The sequence below is a fragment of the Bemisia tabaci genome, chromosome 4 (assembly GCF_918797505.1).
Source record: "Bemisia tabaci chromosome 4, PGI_BMITA_v3".
Classification (NCBI taxonomy): domain Eukaryota; kingdom Metazoa; phylum Arthropoda; class Insecta; order Hemiptera; family Aleyrodidae; genus Bemisia; species Bemisia tabaci.
This window is the reverse complement of record NC_092796.1, coordinates 57,528,286-57,548,798: the sequence shown is the minus strand read 5'-3', so window position 1 is coordinate 57,548,798 and position 20,513 is coordinate 57,528,286. Positions and strand designations below refer to the sequence as shown.

The 20,513-nt window shown below is 42.3% G+C and overlaps 1 protein-coding gene across 1 annotated transcript; it reads right to left on the bottom strand.

Moving 5' to 3' along the window:
• fest (wurstfest) lies at positions 1–20,062 on the bottom strand. Its single transcript, XM_019059361.2, has 6 exons — positions 19,737–20,062; positions 18,359–18,544; positions 15,156–15,305; positions 14,222–14,346; positions 13,017–13,301; positions 1–265 (listed from the first exon to the last, which is right to left on the bottom strand). The coding sequence occupies exons 1-6, from the start codon at positions 19,854–19,856 to the stop codon at positions 40–42; spliced, it is 1,092 nt and encodes a 363-aa protein (XP_018914906.2). The 5' UTR covers positions 19,857–20,062; the 3' UTR covers positions 1–39.
• Positions 20,063–20,513: the final 451 nt, after the last annotated feature.

Sequence of the window (20,513 nt, the reverse complement as noted above, 5' to 3'; positions counted from 1 at the left end):
AGACTTGAGACTTGAGACTTGAGACTTAAGACTTAAGACTTAGTAGACTTTAAGCTGATCTCTCTCGTCGAAACCGGCAGCATGGCCTGCGTTGCGGACGATGAAGCTGTTGCCGTCATAGTGCATGCGTCGCTCGCCGCGTCGGACGAACAGGTGCGACGTCTGACCCATTGAGGCTGTGCAGTGCAAGTATGGAGTCGTTAAAGTTGCAGTTCCGTTTGTCGGCGATGTTCGTAGGAGGAACTTACTGCTTTCCCGGGCGATTCTGCAAATAGAGAGCAGAGCTATTCGTCAGCACATACCCCTCCACATCACGAACAATCGCGATGATCTCACTCAAGCTTGAGGCGATCATCACAGGGGTGTAGAATGCTCGCGAACCAACGACCAATCGGACGTATTTCTATCAAACGGAACTATGTGCATTATGACGTGAGCCCTGTTATGCACATATTCTTATGGGTATCAGGGCTCATGTCTTAATGTACATAGTTCCGTTTGATAGAAATACGTCCAATCGGTCGTTCGCGAATTGCGGAAGCAGTGGAAAAATTGCGTAGGCTACGACTTAAAGTAATGGGTGATATCCAATTTATTACGTTTTGATGAAAATGCGCTCCATTTTCGCCATAGAGTACAACAAAGTCGCAATGTACTGGAGCGCAGAAGAAGTCAATCCTGGAACGATGCATTTCTAGCCCCTTGTTCGACGGAAAGTGCGAACCGTACGGCATTTTTTAACACGGAAAGAAGCTTATGGAAGAATCGCGGGCCGCGAGTGGTTTTTGGGATTCATTGATTTACGAGGGTCATCCAAAAAGTAAGTTTCCCTACCTTGTATCTCCTATACAAAAAGAGAAAAATTAAATCGGTAAAGAGACACATATTATGCATACTCTAAGCTTTAAAACAAGTCCAAGTTTTTGAAAATCGGCAAAGGCGTTCACGAGAAAAGTTAATTTTACTGAGACAACCTCCTGTCGCCGCGTGCCCACCTCCCGGGTCAGGATGCGCGGAGAGTCGATTATTTCAGACTCGGGTATTGGCCTATAAACATCACATCAAAAAGAAATTTAGAAGTTTTCATTCAGTAGGTCTTACCTTTCTTTTTGACGTAGGCCTCACAACTTTTTTGACATTTCTGGTATCTTTACAGCTGCTTCTTGATGCCGTCCGCGTAAAAGCTCTCGCCTTGGCTCCGAAACCAGTCATTGACAGCGATCTGCACTTCCAAATCAGTTGCTTTGCGTCGGGAAATTTTCCCCCGATCCTTCATACTCTTTTAATTTAGTCTTATGTGACTTTCATCTGTTCCCGAGCGGAAAAACTTCCACGATGAAAAGCGATTGTCAACCGATTCAGAGGTACAGACCGCCAGGCCCCCCACAAGGGGGGAGATACTGGGTCCCTGGTACCGGGGCCCGGTCCCGGAGGGGGCCCGTGTTACCCGTTAAAAACCACTACGAATTCACATGCAACCCTTGTTTCGTAAGAAAAAGTGAAAAATTTACCCTAAAAATTTCGCAAAAGGTTAATAGATTTTCAGAAACACGCTGGAGCACTGTAGAATTCTTCTTAAATTTTCAAAGAAGTATACTTCTTGGAAAATTTCTATCTATTTTCAAGATTTTCAGTACCTACAGAGGGATATTTTTAGTAACTGCGTTTCATTTCCTTCCGTCTTCAGATGCTAAGAGTCTCCAGTCTGGGCATCCTCGACTAGCTACGGAACCTTAGGCGCGTCTGGACGCGGCGTCCTGGACGCCGGCGGAAAATGCTGCTACCGAGTCGAGGGCGAGAAGACGCTCACATTTTGGAGCACGGCACCTTAGGAGCGGAATCCGTGGATTTTTTCCGCTCTGTCCGCCGTCAATTTCTCGAATTTTCGTTGATCGGACAGTAAGCTCTGGGCCGCGAAAATGACTGTACGCGCTTTTTTTTAGGAGGGTGTGGATTCGATCGACAAAAATCGACCGAAAAATAAAAACGTGAATCGATCGACACCAATCGATGGACAAATTACTAAAAAACGGGTGTCGATTCGATCGACAAAAAATGTGGATCGATAGACGAGAAATGATTGACAATTAAAAGGAAAACCGGTATCTAGTCAATCGACATGAATCGATCGAAAAACCAAAACGTGAACCAATCGACGTAATTCGATCGATTCACGGGTTTGTCGATCAACTCACAGGTTTGTCGATCGACTCATAGGTTTGTCGATCGATTCGTAGGATTGTCGATCGACTCATAGGTTTGTCGATCGATTCACAGGTTTGTCGATAGACTCACAGGTTTGTCGATCTATCCACGGCTTTTGTCGATTGATTCACGGGTGGGTCGGTCGATCCACGGCTCTTGTCGATCGATTCACGGAATTTTCGATCGATTCGCGGCTTTTGTCGATCAATTCACGGCCTTTGTGATCGATTCGTGGGTTTGTCGAACTAAACACATTCAAAAATCGGTAGGAAAGGCAGCGGACTGAGCGGAATTTCTCGGCGTCTTCGCTCCGATCTGTTCGCGACAGATCGGAGCGTCCTCGATCGGCGTTTTCCGCAGCGTCTCTTCGCCGCTAAGGTGCCGTCCCCACGCAAAAATCATTAGATAGATTTATCGGCGTCCAGACGCGCCTAAGGTTCCGTAGCTTCAATGTCTCATGGCTCAACTCCCTTGCCATAGACAAACGAAGGGGGAGTCCAGGGGGGCCTGGCCCTCATAGAACTGAAAATAGTATCATATGCCCCCCCCCCCCAAAAAAAAAAAAAAAATTTCCAGATGTTTTGAATGCAACAATTCGCAAGTATTTTGTGCTGGAAGTAGAAAAAAAACATAATCATTCCGCAGAAATTGATGGAAATATTCTTTACGGAAGCTTCAAAATGCGTCCAATTAGTCGTATAAATTCTAAAATTTCTCGGGGGATGCCCCTCGGACACACCCCCTCCGTGCTTGGGGCACGGACCTTAAAACTGGTACCAGGGCCCGAGATGGGATGTGGCGAGCCTGCATGAAGGCTATTTCCATTTAAATCTTTCGTCACATTCATACGGCGCAATGATACAACTATTTGAACTCTCCGGAATGCGTGAGGTATCACGCCGCATTTGAAGGCGTTTTCAAATCAGCCAAGTTCCGATACCCGGATTATCGTTTTGCATAGTTCATATTCTTTTGTTATATTCCGTGCCACTTGTTTATTTTTAATCATCGTAGAAAAACCACCCATTTGTAAATACAATTCTAGCTGGAGCGCACTTCAGCTATGCATTCACCACTGCAAAAATGTCAAAGGAAATCGAAACGCCCAGCGTGCATGGAGGCTATTTCAATTGTAATCTTCCGTCACATTCTTACGGCGCAATGATACAACTATTTGAACTCTCCGGAATGCGTGAGGTATCACGCCACATTTGAAGGCGTTTTCAAATCAGCCAAGTCCCGATCCCTGGATTATCGTTTTGCATAGTTCATATTCTTTTGTTATATTCCGTGCCACTTGTTTATTTTTAATCATCGTAGAAAAACCACCCATTTGTAAATACAATTCTAGCTGGAGCGCACTTCAGCTATGCATTCACCACTGCAAAAATGTCACAGGAAACAGGCTCGGACTGGCGTGAAAAAAGTTAGGCCGCCGCGACGTATCGTGACGGCCCCCAGGGGGGGAGGGGGAAGGGAGACTCCCCAGTAAGGAGAGGAGGTCCGGGGGGCGGCCGCCCCCGGAAAATTTTATATCCCGAGAATGCAATTTTATCCTCCCGGACGCTTGTAAAATTGTCAATTATTAGAGGTTTGGATTGATACAATATTCGACCTAAAACGTAATTTTGAGAGCACGTAAGTTTTATTTTACGTCAAAAAATTTCACTTAATTAACTCATAACAGTGGAGACGCCCAACTTGGGGGCCCCAGTCGTCGAAAACTAATCAACCCTTAGATTACAGAGCCTTAAAATTAATAAAAACAATTCTGAGGCCCTCAGCCTCGGGGGCCCCGGGAAAGAGGGCCCCAGAATTGTTTTTATTAATATTAAGATAAGACTCTGTAATCTAAGAGTTAATTAGTTTTCGACGATTGGGGCCCTCGAGTCGGGCGCCTCCACTGTTACGTGTTATTTCAGTGAAATGTTTTGGCCGCAAATAATGTATAGAGATAATAGAGGATTTCCGACCAAGGTCAAAGGGACAAGCCGTAAGGCGCCCTTACTTCAACTTCAACTCATCGCAACCATTCTAAGCTCCTTCATCTCGTTGAGTATGCAATTTGATCTCCTGGGAGTTATCATGGTTGCTCCAAGTCCAAGTGAACCTCTACGGCCACCTACCTTTTCGGGCAAGGAGAAACAATTGGACGTATTTCTGCCAAACGGAGCTATTTGCATTTAGGCATGAGCCTTGAGACCCATGAGAATGTATGCATAGCAGGGCTCACGTTATAATGCACATAGTTCAGTTTGGCATAAAGACGTCCAATTGTCCGTCTTGAAATTCATGAGGAACTCTTGGTTTTATCATCACACGATTACAATACGAACAAATTCAGATGTCATCTATCACACTTCACTGGCCAGTGATGTGATTTCGGGTCATCGGGGACTTTTTAGTTTGTTCGCAATTTGACCATGTACGAGGGTCTTACAAGTATTCCCCCACAATGCATTGATGTAGTGGAGGTATTCTAGTTCCAAATTCCTTCAAATATGCTGATCAAAATATGCTGTGGTCACATTAACAATATTTCGGTCGATGTCTCAAGGTCACGCGGTGGATTAACCGACATTGATGTCACATTATACACCAATTCCGTCAATTTTTGGTGGCCCACGCAATATTTTGTATAATGATTACATGACCTTGAGATAATGAGGAAAATATTGATGGTGTGACCACGGACCCTGGAATTTAGAATAACGTCACTAAAAAAAACGATGCTGGGGTTGGTCAGTTCAAATGACAAACGTCTGATGACGTTTGAGTCGTCATGGAGCATGGATGGATTTACTAGTTTTTTTTCTTCTTCTTTTTCCGAAAACTAGGGATTTTTCCTTGACTAGGTTTGGTACTATGATGGATCTTCCCTTCGAATTTATAGGTTGGCAACGACTGAATTTTTCATGTGGGGAGGTTGGCAGCCCTTTCAAGCCCTACACGGCCTCCAAATAACGATTTTACTTATGAAAGTCTTCGAACCTAGGTGTACTCTGGTTTCACTTCAATGGGTCAAGTAAAGGTTGGCAACAACTAAAATTCGGTTTCGAATATTTCGTGGAGAAAAGTTGGCTGCCCTTTCAGGCTCTAAGACCTCCAAGAGCAAACTCAATCGTGATAGGCTCCCAACCCCGGTGCTTTATTTTCACTTCGATGTTTTTTTTCAACACATTTGATTGGTTTACGGTGATAGCCAACGTGACGTCACAGCTGAAAATGCTCCCGGGCTTTATTTGCACCACGCCGTACGTTATAAATATAGGCACCAGGGGGTGGATCGGGCAGTCCCTGGCCAGGACTCGTTGGTAAAGGTATTATGTGTTGCATGTGTGTTATATGTTTTATATGTTTTATATGTGTTATATGTTATTTATGTGTTATATGTTATTTGTGTGTTATATGTTTTTTATGTGTTATATGTTTTTTATGTGTTATATTTGTTATCTATGTGTTATATGTTTCTACTGATGCATGTTGCGTATGTGTGTTGCGTATGCGTGTTGCGTATGCGTGTTGCGCGTTGCTTGTGTGTGTTGCGTGTTGCTTGTGTGTGTTGCGTGTTGCTTGTGTGTTACATGTTCCTTGCGTGTTACGTGTTGCTTGTGTGCTATATGTTGCTTTTATATGTTACGTGTTGCTTTTAAACGTTACATGTTGCTCGTGTGTGTTATGTGTTGCTTGTCGCATGCTAGTTCTAATTTGTTGTTCTTTTTTATTTTTTGAGGTTTCTTTTCTCTTTGTCTTTTAGCGATTTAACGCACTTCCCGGTGTTGGTTCCTCCTCTTTTTCTACTAACTTTTTTTTTTTTTGCTTTCTAAAAGACAAAGAGCAAAGAAAACCAGTAATTACTTGTAGATTCGCGTTTTAAAGTAGAGTCCCCCAACCCCTCCCGCGTAGTAACATAATTTCAATTATGTTACTTTTTTCTTTTTTTCTTTGTCTTTTGAAGCGTGCCAGTAGGGCTCGCTCTTTTTCTTTTCATTCTTTTTCTTTGTCTCCCCTCCCCTAACAGAGAGTGGGTCTAGGAATTTTAAATATTCTAACGCCTCGTAAATTTATAACAGGGGGCGTACGATACCGTAGCTTTGGTTCGAAGGATGCAGTGGTGTTTCGGCACTTCGTTCAGTCGGCCGGCGGCCATCGCTTTCCTATGACGGCTGAATCCATAACCAGGACCCGGTATGGTGCAAGTTAGAGGGCGGTAAAAGAAACCCTCGGCCCTTCTGGCGAAAAAAAAAAAAAGATGGTCCATTTGTACGGGCGGGAGGATACGTAAAACTCCTTCATCCCTCTCTGTTTTTTCCGTAATTAGTCATGAAGTGGATTGGTAGGCCTACGGGGGAAGCAACCACTATAAAAAAAGAAATAGTGTATTTTCCGAAGAAAATACACTAGCAACGCGCCACTGAACTTACCTCCTGAGAAATTAAGTGTTTATAAAAGTCGGTCTTTCCCTGGTAAAAATAATCTGATGGCTATCACCAAAACACAGTGATGTCATGAGTTTTGACTAACATAAATTGTGTTTTGGTGATGGCCAACTGATTATCTTAACGAGGGTTTCTCTAAGGTGGTGTGGAAAGAGTTCCAATGATAAGAATCAAGTTTTCTCGTCGGTTTTTCCCAGTTCAAATTGATGAGTTAGCCGTCACCAAAACAAACATTAATTGAAGTCATATGTGTTTTGGTAACGGTTAAATCTTAATTTTGAAATGGGGTTCTCTAAGGTGGTGTGGAAAGAGTTCTTCTGAGGATAAACCAGCAAATGGCAGGAAGTAATTGTAAGTCGCGAAATAGCTTTCTGAGATATTATGTAACACGTTACTTTCATTGAAGCGAAATAATAATATGGAAAACAGCTTTTTCTAGTTTCACACGCAGAAAATTCACTTGTCCTCAGTGTTTCAAAAAAAAAAAAAAAAAAAAAAAAAAAAAAAAAAAAAAAAAAAAACAAGAAATTAGGAAGCACATTGAATTGAACGTATTTATATTAAAAGGAACCATATCCATTCTGACATAATCCCTAAGATCCATAAGAATGCATGCTTGGCAAGGCTTATGTCCCAACGGATGTAGTTTCTTTTGAGTCAAATGCGTCCAATTTTGGTAGAAGAAAGATTACTTTCGTTATAGAGCGAAATTGCTCGCATACAGACAATCAGCAGCGATATACAAATAGAGGGAACGCAATAACCCGAAGCCCGAATGTAAATAACATCTAGCCCGAAATGTGACGAGGACAAAAAGCGCAAAAATGGGTAACCAAGGCTAAAAATTTGAATTTTATTGATCCTTTCTTACTCGGTTCTTTGATTTTTTATCCGTGTGACAGAAGGGGTTAATGTCGTACTGATCTCCAGACTTACTGGCCAAACGTAAGTCCTGAAAAAACGCGTTTTCACGTCGGTCTCTCTTTTATAAAAAACCGTACTTCGCATCTAATCCGGATCGGGGCGCATGATGGAGACTCAACTCTGCCGTGCTTAATAGAAGGTCTTATCATTATTTGTAATTTTCCGAATTCCAGCTGATAGAGCGAGAATTTTCTAGAAAACTTAAGAATATTTTTCTCTTCTAGGGCTTCTCCCTGCTCTTGAACGAAATGTACTTGAAATTTTCAAAGAAATGTATTCATCGTACGTATAAGTTGATCGGATAAAATTGTCTGGAAAGAAATACTTGTCTTGGGGGAATGAGGATACAGAAATCTCATGGCAAAATTTAAATTTATAAACGACCTTCTTTATTAGCGTGGACGCACTGTATGACAGAAATGAATCAGTGAGAACAAAAACACACCAACTCTGTAGCTCGGAAATGCTCAATTTTCATTAAAGACAGTCAATTTCCATAAAGGCATCTATTCCAGCTTGGACCCTTAAAGTGTCCTTAAGTGCTTGTCCTTTGGCATTAAAAAACTTTTTCTTGGACTAACTTCTTCACCTACTATGCAGTTTTGTGTGCGTCTTGATTATTTTCATTTTTCTGAGTTGGCGTGTTTGCGTTCTCACTGATTCAAATTTAGAAATAGAATTCCTGAAGTTTCCACCACTAACGTGTTCCACCACTTCCCGAACCGCCCACGCTACGAATAAAATTGTATGATGACCCCTGGAATAACCTCTTCAATTTTGTAGATTAACCCTCCGACACCTGAGCAGATTCTGGCCCCCGACTCAAGATAGGGCGTATTTAAGTTGTATTTATTTATTTACCTTCGTATAAAATATGAATTTGTTATATGTTAACATGCATCATAATCAATAGCCCAGACCCACAGTGTACTGTCGAAGGAGATCATGAGAGACCATGCCGAAGACGAATTTTTGAACAGGCTCGGACTGGCGTGAAAAAAGTTAGGCCGCCGCGACGTATCGTGACGGCCCCCCGGGGGGGGGGGGAGACCCCCCAGTAAGGAGAGGAGGTCCGGGGGGCCGCCCCCCGGACCGCCCACCGGAAAATTTTATATCCCGAGAATGCAATTTTATCCTCCCGGACGCTTGTAAAATTGTCAACTATTAGAGGTTTGGATTGATACAATATTCGACCTAAAACGTAATTTTGAGAGCACGTAAGTTTTATTTTACGTCAAAAAATTTCACTTAATTAACTCGTAACAGTGGAGACGCCCAACTTGGGGGCCCCAGTCGTCGAAAACTAATTAACCCTTAGATTACAGAGTCTTAAAATTAATAAAAACAATTCTGAGGCCCTCAGCCTCGGGGGCCCCGAGGACGACGGCAAAGAAAGAGAATTAAAAAAAAAAAAATGTTGGCGCCCTCTTCCTCGGGGGCCCCCGGGAAAGAGGGCCCAAGAATTGTTTTTATTAATATTCAGATAAGACTCTGTAATCTAAGAGTTAATTAGTTTTCGACGACTGGGGCCCTCGAGTCGGGCGCCTCCACTGTTACGTGTTATTTCAGTGAAATTTTTTGACGTACCTAAAATAAAACTTAAGTGCTCTAAAAATTACATTTTAGGTCGAATATTATATCGTCCTCGGGGGCCCCGGCCGCGATCGCGGCCTAGCGGCTCTGGCCAGTCCGAGCCTGACAGGAAAACAACACGCCCAGCGTGCATGGAGGCTATTTCCATTTAAATCTTCCGTCACATTCTTACGGCGCAATGATACAATTATTTGAACTCTCCGGAATGCGTGAGGTATCACGCCGCATTTGAAGGCGTTTTCAAATCAGCCAAGTTTCGGTACCCGGATTATCGTTTTGCATAGTGTTCATATTCTTTTGTTATATTCCGTGCCACGCGTTTACTTTTAATCCTCGTAGAAAAAACCACCCATTTGTAAATACAATTCTAGCTGAAGCACACTTTAGTGCATTCATGACTGCAAAAATGTTAACGGAAAGCGAAAAGGCCAGCGTGCATGGAGGCTATTTCAATTGTAATCTTCCGTCACATTCTTACGGCGCAATGATACGACTATTTGAACTCTCCGGAATGCGTGAGGTATCACTCCGCATTTGAAGGCGTTTTCAAATCAGCCAAGTCCCGATCCCCGGATTATCGTTTTGCACAGTTCATATTCTCTTGTTATATTCCGAGCCACTTGTTTATTTTTAATCCTCGTAGAAAAACCACTCATTTGCTAAATACAATTCTAGCTGAAGCGCACTTCAGCTATGCATTCACCACTGCAAAAATTTCAGAAGAAATCGACAAGCCCAGCGTGCATGGAGGCTTTCTCCATTTAAATCTTCCGTCACATTCTTACGGCGCAATGATACAACTATTTGAACTCTCCGGAATGCGTGAGGTATTACGCCGCATTTGAAGGCGTTTTCAAAACAGCCATGTTCCGTTATCGGAATAATCGTTTTCCATAGTTCATTTTATTTTGTTTCCATTTCTAACCACTTGTTTAATTATAATCCTACTATAAAAACCACTCATTTGCTAAATACAATTCTAGCTGAAGCGCACTTAAGCACATTCATGACTGCAAAAATGTTAACGGAAAGCGAAAAGGCCAGCGTGCATGAAGGCTATTTCAATTGCAATCTTCCGTCGCATTTCTAAGGCGCAATGATACAACTATTTGAACTCTCCGGAATGCGTGAGGTATCACGCCGCATTTGAAGGCGTTTTCAAATCAGCCAAGTCCCTATCCCCGGATTATCGTTTTGCATAGTTCATATTCTTTTGTTATATTCCGGGCCACTTGTTTATTTTTAATCCTCGTAGAAAAACCACCCATTTGCTTAATACAATTCTAGCTGGAGCGCACTTCATCTATGCATTCACCACTGCAAAAGTGTCAAAGGAAATTGACAAGCCAAGCGTGCATGAAGGCAGGCCCACCACAAGGAGGGGAATGGGGGATACTGGGTCCCTGGTACCGGGGCCCGTGTTACCCGTGAAAAACCAGTACGAATTCACATGCAACCCTTGTTTCGTAAGAAAAAGTGAAAAATTTACCCTAAAAATTTCGCAAAAGGTGAATAGATTTTCAGAATCACGCTGGGGCACTGTAGAATTCTTCTTAAATTTTTAAAGAAGTATGCTTCTTGGAAAATTTCTATCTATTTTCAAGATTTTCAGTACAGAGGGATATTTTTAGTAACTGCGTTTCATTTTCTTCCGTCGTCAGATGCTAAGAGTCTCCAGTCTGGGCATCCTCGACTTCAATGGCTCATGGCTCTACTCCCTTGCCATAGACAAACGATGGGGGAGTCCAGGGGGGCCTGGCCCTCTTAGAACTGAAAATAGTATCATATGCCCCCCCCCCAAAAAAAAAATAAAAATTTTCCAGATATTTTGAATGCAACAATTAGCAAGTATTTTGTGCTGAAAGTGGAAAAAAAAACATAATTATTCCGCAGAAATTGATGGAAAAATTCTTTATGGAAGCTTCAAAATGCGTCCGATTAGTAGTATAAATTCTAAAATTTCTCGGAAGATGCCCCTCGGACCCCCTCCCCCCTCCGTGCTTGGGGTCCGGACCTTAAAACTGGCACCAGCGGGCCGATGTTTGAAATTTAAACCAGCCCGATAAGACATCGAATTGCGATATATTGCACGGTTAAGATAGGGCTATGTCTTGTCGTAAGCGGCGACATAGAGTCGATGACATTTCAATAATCGCCCCGCAGGGCCCGAGATGGGATGTGGCGGGCCTGCAGACCGCTGTAATTGACTGGTTTCGGAGCTAAGGCGAGAGCTTCTACGCGGAAGGCATCAAAAAGCTGCTGTAACGATACCAAAAATGTCAAAAAAGATGTGAGGCCTACGTCAAAAAGAAAGGTAAGACCTACTGAATGAAAACTTCTAAATTTCTTTTTGATGTGATGTTTATAGGCGAATACCCGAGTCTGAAATAATCGACTCTCCGCGCATCCTGACCCGGAAGGTGGGCACGCGGCGACAAGAGGTTGTCTCAGTAAAATTAACTTTTCTCGTGAACGCCTTGGCCGATTTTCAAAAACTTGGACTTGTTTTAAAGCTTAGAGTATGCATAATATGTGTCTTTTTACCGATGTAATTTTTCTCTTTTTGTATAGAAGATACAAGGTAGGGAAACTTACTTTTTGGATGACCCTCGTAATTCAATAGTTATTTTCGCGAATTTCGGCAAATTACGTTGACCAAAGTCATTATAAATCAAAAAATGTGCAAAATCTCCTGATTTTATGAAATAAATTGTGGGCCTGTATTTTCTGAGCGAAGCCCGGAGCTGGGACTCCGCGCATTCGGCATCGCTAGTCGCCGCACAATAGTTTCAGGAGTACCGGACAAAACAGCCTCGAAAAGTGACTTCATCGGCGTTCCAGTGCATTACAACTCCACTGTACTCCATGATTTTCTCTCATACCTTTCGACGTTGTGCACGCGCGCTGCCCTACGCGTTCAAACAGCGCACGCGTCTCGGACCTGGTGCGATTCGCAAGAGTGTCAAGAGCGAACAGCGAGACCAGAGATCGGGAAGATGGTGCGATGCTTGAAGTATTCTTACAGTTTTGCAGGCGCTTCCCGCGCTCGTTTTTGCACTAAGTTCAAAGTTTTTGAAATGTTTTTCCGGAAAATGAGGTCCCTTTTCACCGGCTACGGTGCAATGAGCCGATAGGCAATCGTGAGTTGTGGCGCTCGGCCCTGTGGCGCTGGGCCCGGATTATTTCTTGCGCTGGTGTGTGGCGCCACGCTCGAAAGTTTATCAATGTTGGTTGGGCAGTTTTTTACGAGAGTCAAAGATGAGCGGAAAGTCAACTGTAAGCTGAACTTTGTGGCAGGTTGCACCAGCACTTAAGCGGTTTTAAACATAAGGGAAATTTGAGGATTTTGCTGGAGTGTGGCGCCACACTCTGTGGCGCTGGGCCCGGATTTTAGCCGAGATCCGAGCGTGGCGCCAAGATCTGTGGCTCATTGCACCGCAGCCCTTTTCACAGATCCGGTCACAACTATGACCCAGCGATACTTTCTTGCATATCCACAACAATGAAGGAGAGTTTGGTCTCTTTTCGCTGACTCAGAGACTTTAACGCAGGAGTAGAAAAGCTGGATGAGGATTGTAAAAATCTTAGCAACATTGCAATGCTCTTGGTTCCTTTTTGCAAAATAAGTATTAGTATTAGGCACTATATAGAGTATTAGAAATTATATCATGAGTTGATTAAAGCAAACAATTTGGACATTATAGTCCGTTTTTCAGACTTCGAGTTACGGATTTTGCTGGTCAGGTTACACCGACCTACGTCACGGGGTGAACAATCCTCGAGATGCAAACACCTCCTTTTTTTTCTCTATGGCGTGACAATAACCTAACGATGGGAACTTTTGAGGATGCTCACCTTACGAGTCCGTCTGGGGTCTGCGAAATGCGGACGTTGTTGATGTTCCAGTTCTCGGTGCCGTCTTCTGCGACCCAGTAGTCCGCGTCCTGGAGTATACCCACGGCTTCGTTGATGAATGCCGGCCCGTAGCGGGAATCCGAGTAGAATACCGGAAGGGAGAAGTCCTGCGTCAAATCCATGAACGTGTCAGTCGTTGTTCTTGTCCCCGCTGTGTCAACCAGGTATACCACGTAACATAGCTCGGACGTGAAAGATACGCCTTTGTACCACATTTTCGCCAACCTGTCATACATAAAATAATAAACAATATGAAATCAAAGGAGTAACGCGTAAAGTATAACGCCTCAGGTGCTAAACGGTCTGGAGGCGCACCCCTTGAAGTGAAATAAATCTATAAAGAACCTCTTGTAATAAGTGTCATAAGAGTGATATTGATGAAGTTAGTGTAACCGGTACATAGGTGGTTTTTTTTATTTTTTTTTAAGATTTCTAAAACCTTTGCTCCACTTAAAATTCCTGGTGCTACTGGACCTCAGTATAACATTTTGGAAATTTTGGACCCGCACATTTCTACGTGGATCGTAAGCCCACATTTTTTTCAAAAAATGGGCTGATTTTGAGGATTTTTTGTTTAAAAGCTGTATATTTACATACATATACGACATTTTTTTGTCGATCCTTCACCCAAAAAAAAACTGAAGTTGATTCAACATTCTGGGTGTAAAAAAAGTGTACGAGAGCTCAGAAAATGCTAAATTACCTGCCACAGCAGTTAGTGATCTTCTTGCACCTGAGTCTCCTGTATTGAATCGCTATGTTGCCGCGCCGCCTTCTGGCGGCACGGTGTAAGCGATAGCGCCGTATCTTTGCTTTTCTCTTCCTACATCCCCCCCCCCCATTGCCGCCATGGGTCGGAGCCTCGACGGCTTATGTATAAATTCGGCCATGGCTCGGTCGGGACATATGAACTCCATCACAGAACAAACGATATAGAGCTGAGCACTAACTGTTTAAATCCAATGGAGTCAGCTGATATGGCAGTACTGCTGAGACCTATAGTGCGTAGGGCTGGACTCTAAAGTTGTAGGGCTCAGTGCTACTGCCATACTAGCTGACTCCATTCGATCTAAACAGTTAGTGCTCAGCACTATATTCATTTTTCCCTTGCGAAATAAACAAGAGAGATGCTGATCTTCACTTACTTGTTGTTGCCTCGTGCATCATGAGCTAATATTTCAACTCGACTTCCGTACTGATATACTCGTCCGTTAGGATGGAGAAGTGCCGCAGCTGATCCAACTCCATTTAATGCCAGGACAATATTGTTCTGTAAAAAATAAAACTGATCATAACTCTAGAGTCCCTTTATACTGAGAGTCAAGACAATTCGGCTCATGGATGTCACACACGGGAATAAAGATTACAGAAATTGAACGTTTTTCGTAATCTTTGATCGGCCCATTCTCAAATGCCTTTCTCCGTTCCTCCTCTCATTCCGTTTGTTCCTTGCCGAACCCGTAATTCCCTGGTCCATTCCAGACTATAATCTTTGCAATTGGTAAAAATGTAATCTTTATTCCCGTTTGTGACACTGTGGAGGCCTAAAATACGGGAACCAATCAGAAATGGATTCAAATTGTCTTGACTCTCAGTATAAAGGGACTCTACATAACTCTACACCAATTCTCACTTTTTACATCAAAACCAACATTTTTCTATGCCTATAATTTTTTCCATGAAAAAATTTTGTCTCTATGCTGCCAATGAGGTGTCTAACAGTTTCGGGAGGAAAGTTAATAAACGAGGCCTGATTACATTCTTTCTATCTCCATATTGCTTTGCTCATGTTGCCCTTGAAGCACCACCACAATTAAGACAGACGGAACCAACACAATTTGGAGATAGAGCAAGGGAAAGGACCTGCGTGGATGACGGCACGGTGATACAACTATTCGTGCTTATTGGATGTCCGGGTTGCATCTCCGCAAAATTGAAGGAGCGGTGGTGCGAAGCGTGAACTCGCAATGCTCCGCTCTATGCTGCCAACGGGGCTAGTTAGTTAGAATAGTTGTTACGATTTGGCCGACTTTAAAATGAAAACAAATTAACATGCTTTAAACCCTTGATTTTTCTTACCTTACAGTTTATGACCCTGACAGCTCTATCGATGGTCATATCAATGCGAATTCGGTTATGAAGTCGTAACGACATGGTTCCATAATTTGTCGCCACCCCGGACCCAGAGCCCGGTTCAAAACTCTCCGAATCGCGATCCCGCCAATTATCCTGAAATAGAAGTACCACGAATTACTTGGGACGGGAATTAGGTTTTATCCTTTTTTTCTCATAGTAGGTTGGTACACTGCAGATTGAATCAAAATAACAGGGTTTACGAGACATGTTCAGTTTGGGCACTTTGCTCTTTAAAGGAGCATTACATGGCACCTACCTGCGGCCGGGGGAGGGGAAAAAATACGCACTCCAATGTATGACTCTAATGCTGCCCTGCTAGGTAAAAACGCCGTAAGTACTTTCAAGAGTTGCCAAATTTCCTCCGATAAAATGTTTATTTTTGAGGCAAGTTATGAATACTTCTCCTCGAAATTTTCAGGAACTTAAGTTGAAATTGCGAGCAAAATTATCTGAGAAATTGGAGGAAAAATATTTACACATTTTCCCTAAAGTTTGTGATTTACCAAAAGAAATTTGTCAACGCCTGAAGATTCATACGGCGTTTTTCCTTAGCACGGCAGAATGGATGGTGATTGGCAGGTAACTGAATTTTTCAATGGTACAATTATATTTAATAGCAATGACCACTAAATTTTCTTTTTCTGTCCAGGAAATATTCCCACCCCTTACCTTCTTGTCCAATTGGACCGAATTTTGCAATTAGGAACTATAATTTCTGGCTCATCCGTAAAAACACTTATGTTCAAAGGGTATACTGATGGAACTTACGTCGTTTCTAAACTGAGCCAGAAATTATGGTTCCTAATTTCAAAATGCGGTTCAATTGATAAAAATACTCAGGGTAATTATATAAAGGTATTCCTATTAAAACGAATATATCGGCAATTTCAACTTTTGAATCCAAAGATCCTATGTACATACAGATGACGCAAATATCGATGGCCAAAGTACAAAACCACGTACTTTTCCTTTGTTGTCAGCGTTCGAAACTCGTATTGGAGTTTCAGGAGCCATGTGGCGCATCAAGGTAGATTTTTAGGGGCCATTAAAGATTTTTTAGGGGCTAAATTGACTTTTTGTCTATGTATCACGGCGCATTTTGCGACAAGTAAGACGCAAGAGGTTTTAGTCACAGAACTAGTATAGCTGTTACTTGGGGGAAATTTCGAAAAATCGCCAAACAGAAAAACCATGATTTTTTTTTTTTGGGGGGGGGGGGAGGGCAATTTTTAGGGGCCACGATGACGCAGAGCCTTCATTTTTTAGGCGCCATGACCGATTTCTTAGGCGCATTTGGCGCTTTGGCGCCAGTGAGTTTCGAACACTGGTTGTGGTGTTCAAAAAGTTCCGCTCATCCTATTTTACTTTTCGGAAGAGAAACAAGCCAACCTCAAAGCCAGGCCTTAAAATTACTCATTTGCTATATACAATTCTAGCTGAAGCGCACATAAGCGCATTCATGACTGCAAAAATGTTAACGGAAATCGAACAGGCCAGCGTGTATGAAGCCTATTTCAATTGCAATCTTCCGTCGCATTTGTAAGGCGGAATGATACAACTATTTGAACTCTCCGGAATGCGTGAGGTATCACGCCGCATTTGAAGGCGTTTTCAAAACCGCTAAGTTCCGATATCCGGATTATCGTTTTGCATAGTTCTTATTCTTTTGTTATATTCCTTACCCCTCGTCTATTTTGAATCCTCGTAGAAAAACTACCCATTTGCTAAATACAATTCTAGCTGCATCGCACTTCAGCTATGCATTCACCACTGCAAAAATGTCAAAGGAAATCGACCAGCCCAGCGTGCATGAAGGCAGGCCCGGCACAAGGCGGGGATACTGGGTCCCTGGTACCGGGGCCCGGGCCCTGGAGGGGACCCGTGTTACCCTTCAAAAACCATTACGAATTCACATGCAACCCTTGTTTCGTAAGAAAAAGTGAAAAATTTACCCTAAAAATCTCGCAAAAGGTGAATTGATTTTCAGAAACGCGCTGGGGCACTCTAGAATTCTTCTTAAATTTTCAAAGAAGTATACTTCTTGGAAAATTTCTATCTATTTTCAAGATTTTCAGTACTGAGGGATATTTTTAGTAACTGCGTTTCATTTTCTTCCGTCGTCAGATGCTAAGAGTCTCCAGTCTGGGCATCCTCGACTTCAATGGCTCATGGCTCAACTCCCTTGCCATAGACAAACGATGGGGGAGTCCAGGGCGGCCTGGCCCTCTTAGAACTGAAAATAGTATCATATGCCCCCCCCCCCCAAAAAAAATAAAAATTTTCCAGATGTTTTGAATGCAACATTCAGCAAGTATTTTGTGCTGGAAGTAGGAAAAAAACATAATTATTCCGCAGAAATTGATGGAAAAGTTCTTCATGGAAGCTTCAAAATGCGTTCGATTAGTCGTTTAAATTCTAAAATTTCTCGGGGGATGCCTTGGACCCCCCCCCCCCTCCGTGCTTGGGGCCCGGACCTTAAAACTGGTACCAGGGCCCGAGATGGGATGTGGCGGGCCTGCTCAAATGCTCGGAATTAATACAGAATATTCTGCTGATTTGGAGGAAAAATCAAGACGCTTTTCATGAAATTACGTTGACTAGCTTTCTAAAGGAAAAGTAAAGTATGATGGGAAGTCTGCAACATCGCAGACGGAGATACGGGGTTTCGCACTTTATAGCCATCGATGTACCGAAACTTGAGTCGTGCCCGTTTCTGAAATCTGAATTGAGCAGGCTCATTACTGCCGTGCTATGGAAAAAAGCCGTATGAACCTTCAGGCGTTGCCAAATTTCGATTGATAAAACAAGAATATCCTGGTAAACTTATGAATAATTTTCTTCCAATTTTTCAGATAATTTTGCTCGCAATTTTACCTAAAGCTCCTGAAAATTTTAAGGAAGAATATTCATCACTTTCCTCAAAAATAAACATTTTATCGAAGGAAATTTGGCAACTCTCGAATATTCATACGGCGTTCTTCCCTAGCACGGCAGCATAAGGATCATCCCCCACGTACCTTTCGGTACCCGCAAAAATGATTGATTTCGGCGCAGTAAAACGCTAGAATGAACTGTGACAAAAAATGGAAATTCTGGTCAGAGTGCTTATAGTAAAGATAATAGGAGAGCAATGTCCTTGAACGCACCAGGTACGGGATTTCATCATAGTAGGACAACAGCATCGGCTTCGATGATCGCGGCTGACGCCACAAGCTGGCTGAACTGGGACTGCTCATGAATCCGGCAGCTGAAGAGGGCGAGTTCGTAACCAAGTTTGTTGGCCATTGCTCTGGAGGCAGAGGCTCGTAATATTTTGGACACTCGCTGTACCTCTGAAAGTCAAGAATTATTCGGTCAAAATTCAAATAACAGAAAGCTGCCGAGATTTTGGTCGGCATGAAAGTGACGGATGCTACAAGATTACGCGCGATAAAAGATGAACCGACTGACGGAGTTGGCTGCTTCTCTATCAGGCCTACATTAAAATATAATCGCTCGCCCCCCCCCCCCCCCCCCCTTGCAGCCATTCAAACTGTAATCGTCGCAAATATAGAATTTTGGAAAGGTCTTGCAATGAGATCCGTGATTCAACTTCTTGGATACTTCAATCAATCAGGTTTTAAAGGATCGATCAGCCATTCGTAGTGAATTAGGCACTTCCGGTCAAAAAATTACCGATGTCTTCAATTCTAAGGAAAAATAGGGAGTAAAAAAGGCTAAATTTATAGTAAAGATATTTCACGGTGTAGACGTATTCCTATTCCACTTTAAATCGGCATGCTCCGGTGAATTCATCAATACACTTATTTTCTTCGAAATCGTTTGTACTTCGAGACGTTGATATCGTAATGATTTTTATTCCAGAGTTCGAGCACCCAATTTCCTTGTAGCTTTGAAATTTTTTTGTCTGCCGTCTTGCGAAGCACTGATCTCATTCATGACAAAAAAAAAGGCCGTGTAATAACATTCCTCACTTTCATATGTACCTATATCCCGCTTGCTTAGGTCCGGGTGAAACAAGCAACTATTTTAACTCTTGAGTAATGCATGGTGGTATCGTCAATGTTTGAAGGCACTTTGGAATCGGACAAAACTCTATACATCCTGAAAATGACCATTCACGTTGAACATTCTAATGTATGTTGCTTTTTTCCCATAATTTATCTTTTTTCCTCCCGGCTGATGTTTTGCTTCTTGATGTTACCGAATATAGAACACTAAATGATGAAATTCTGAGATGCCTCACACGGTAAAAGTGCCTACAGGAGAGGAATGACTGCAATCGGGGAGTGTTACATGAGGCGTAACTTGGTAAAAATTTCGTACATTACATGATGTCAAAATTATCCTATCGAGATGGTACTAGAATTGATAAAAAAATGTCTATTTTTTGGGTTACAATCATTCAAACGTTCAAAAATCTTGGTAACTCAAAATGTCAGGTATATACGTCAAAGTTTCCATTACTTGGATCATGAAATGTACTATAAATTTCTTGATGATGCATTTTGCAACAGATTTTACCTGGTATGATAGATCATCAATTTGATTGTGATAGGTTGTGGTGTAGACACTTCTTTGGCGAGACGGAGGAGCAAGCGTTGTCGGGTGTAACATATCCTTGCGAAAATCTATTGAAGACATTCTGATTTTAATCCTACTTTAAATAAAAACTAAAAATGAGAGGTAGCACCTCGTTTCAAAGACAGAATTTTAAAGACCTATTAATAAATTAATGTAAGCACTAATTCCGCCCGTCAAAAAAATCGGAGCAATTCGCGTCGTGCGCCAATCTTTTCTCTCACCGTCTTCGCTCAGCTGATATCTTTCAAAAGGTGACACAGCATGGCAACTCACACTGCTGACAACCGAAAAAATAAGGAGAAATGAAAAGCAACATTTTCTCAAACAGCGTTTTATTCATTTATCTATTTTTTATTTTTTTTTTCATTTTTATTTTATCTTTATCTTTTTTAATTTAAGTACCTACAAAAAACAGAGCCAGGAAAATTATAAAATAGAAAGGAGCTCTGTTTCTGCCAAGCCATCAGAAACCGTTACTACTCAAATGAAGGCTCAGCCTCGAATCTAGTGTTGGGGATTTTTAATCGATTTTTTCTATAAAATAATCGGAAAAATCGAATCGATTTTTCTGAGTCGAATAATCGTGTAAATCGATTTTTACTAGCAAAATCGATTTGAACGAAGAAAGACCGATTTAAACCGAGTTTCCACGAAGAAATTTCTCTCGGCGCGCTTATTTTTTCCGATTTTTAATAGTTTTTTTAAAAAATTGATGGA

Coding starts and splice junctions, on each gene's coding strand:
- fest (XM_019059361.2), bottom strand. CDS start 19,856: ATGTCTTCAATAGATTTTCGCAAGGATATGTTACACCCGACAACGCTT. Junction 18,545..19,736: donor TTGATGATCTATCATACCAG/GTAAAATCTGTT, acceptor CTTGACTTTCAG/AGGTACAGCGAGTGTCCAAA. Junction 15,306..18,358: donor ATGATGAAATCCCGTACCTG/GTGCGTTCAAGG, acceptor CTTCTATTTCAG/GATAATTGGCGGGATCGCGA.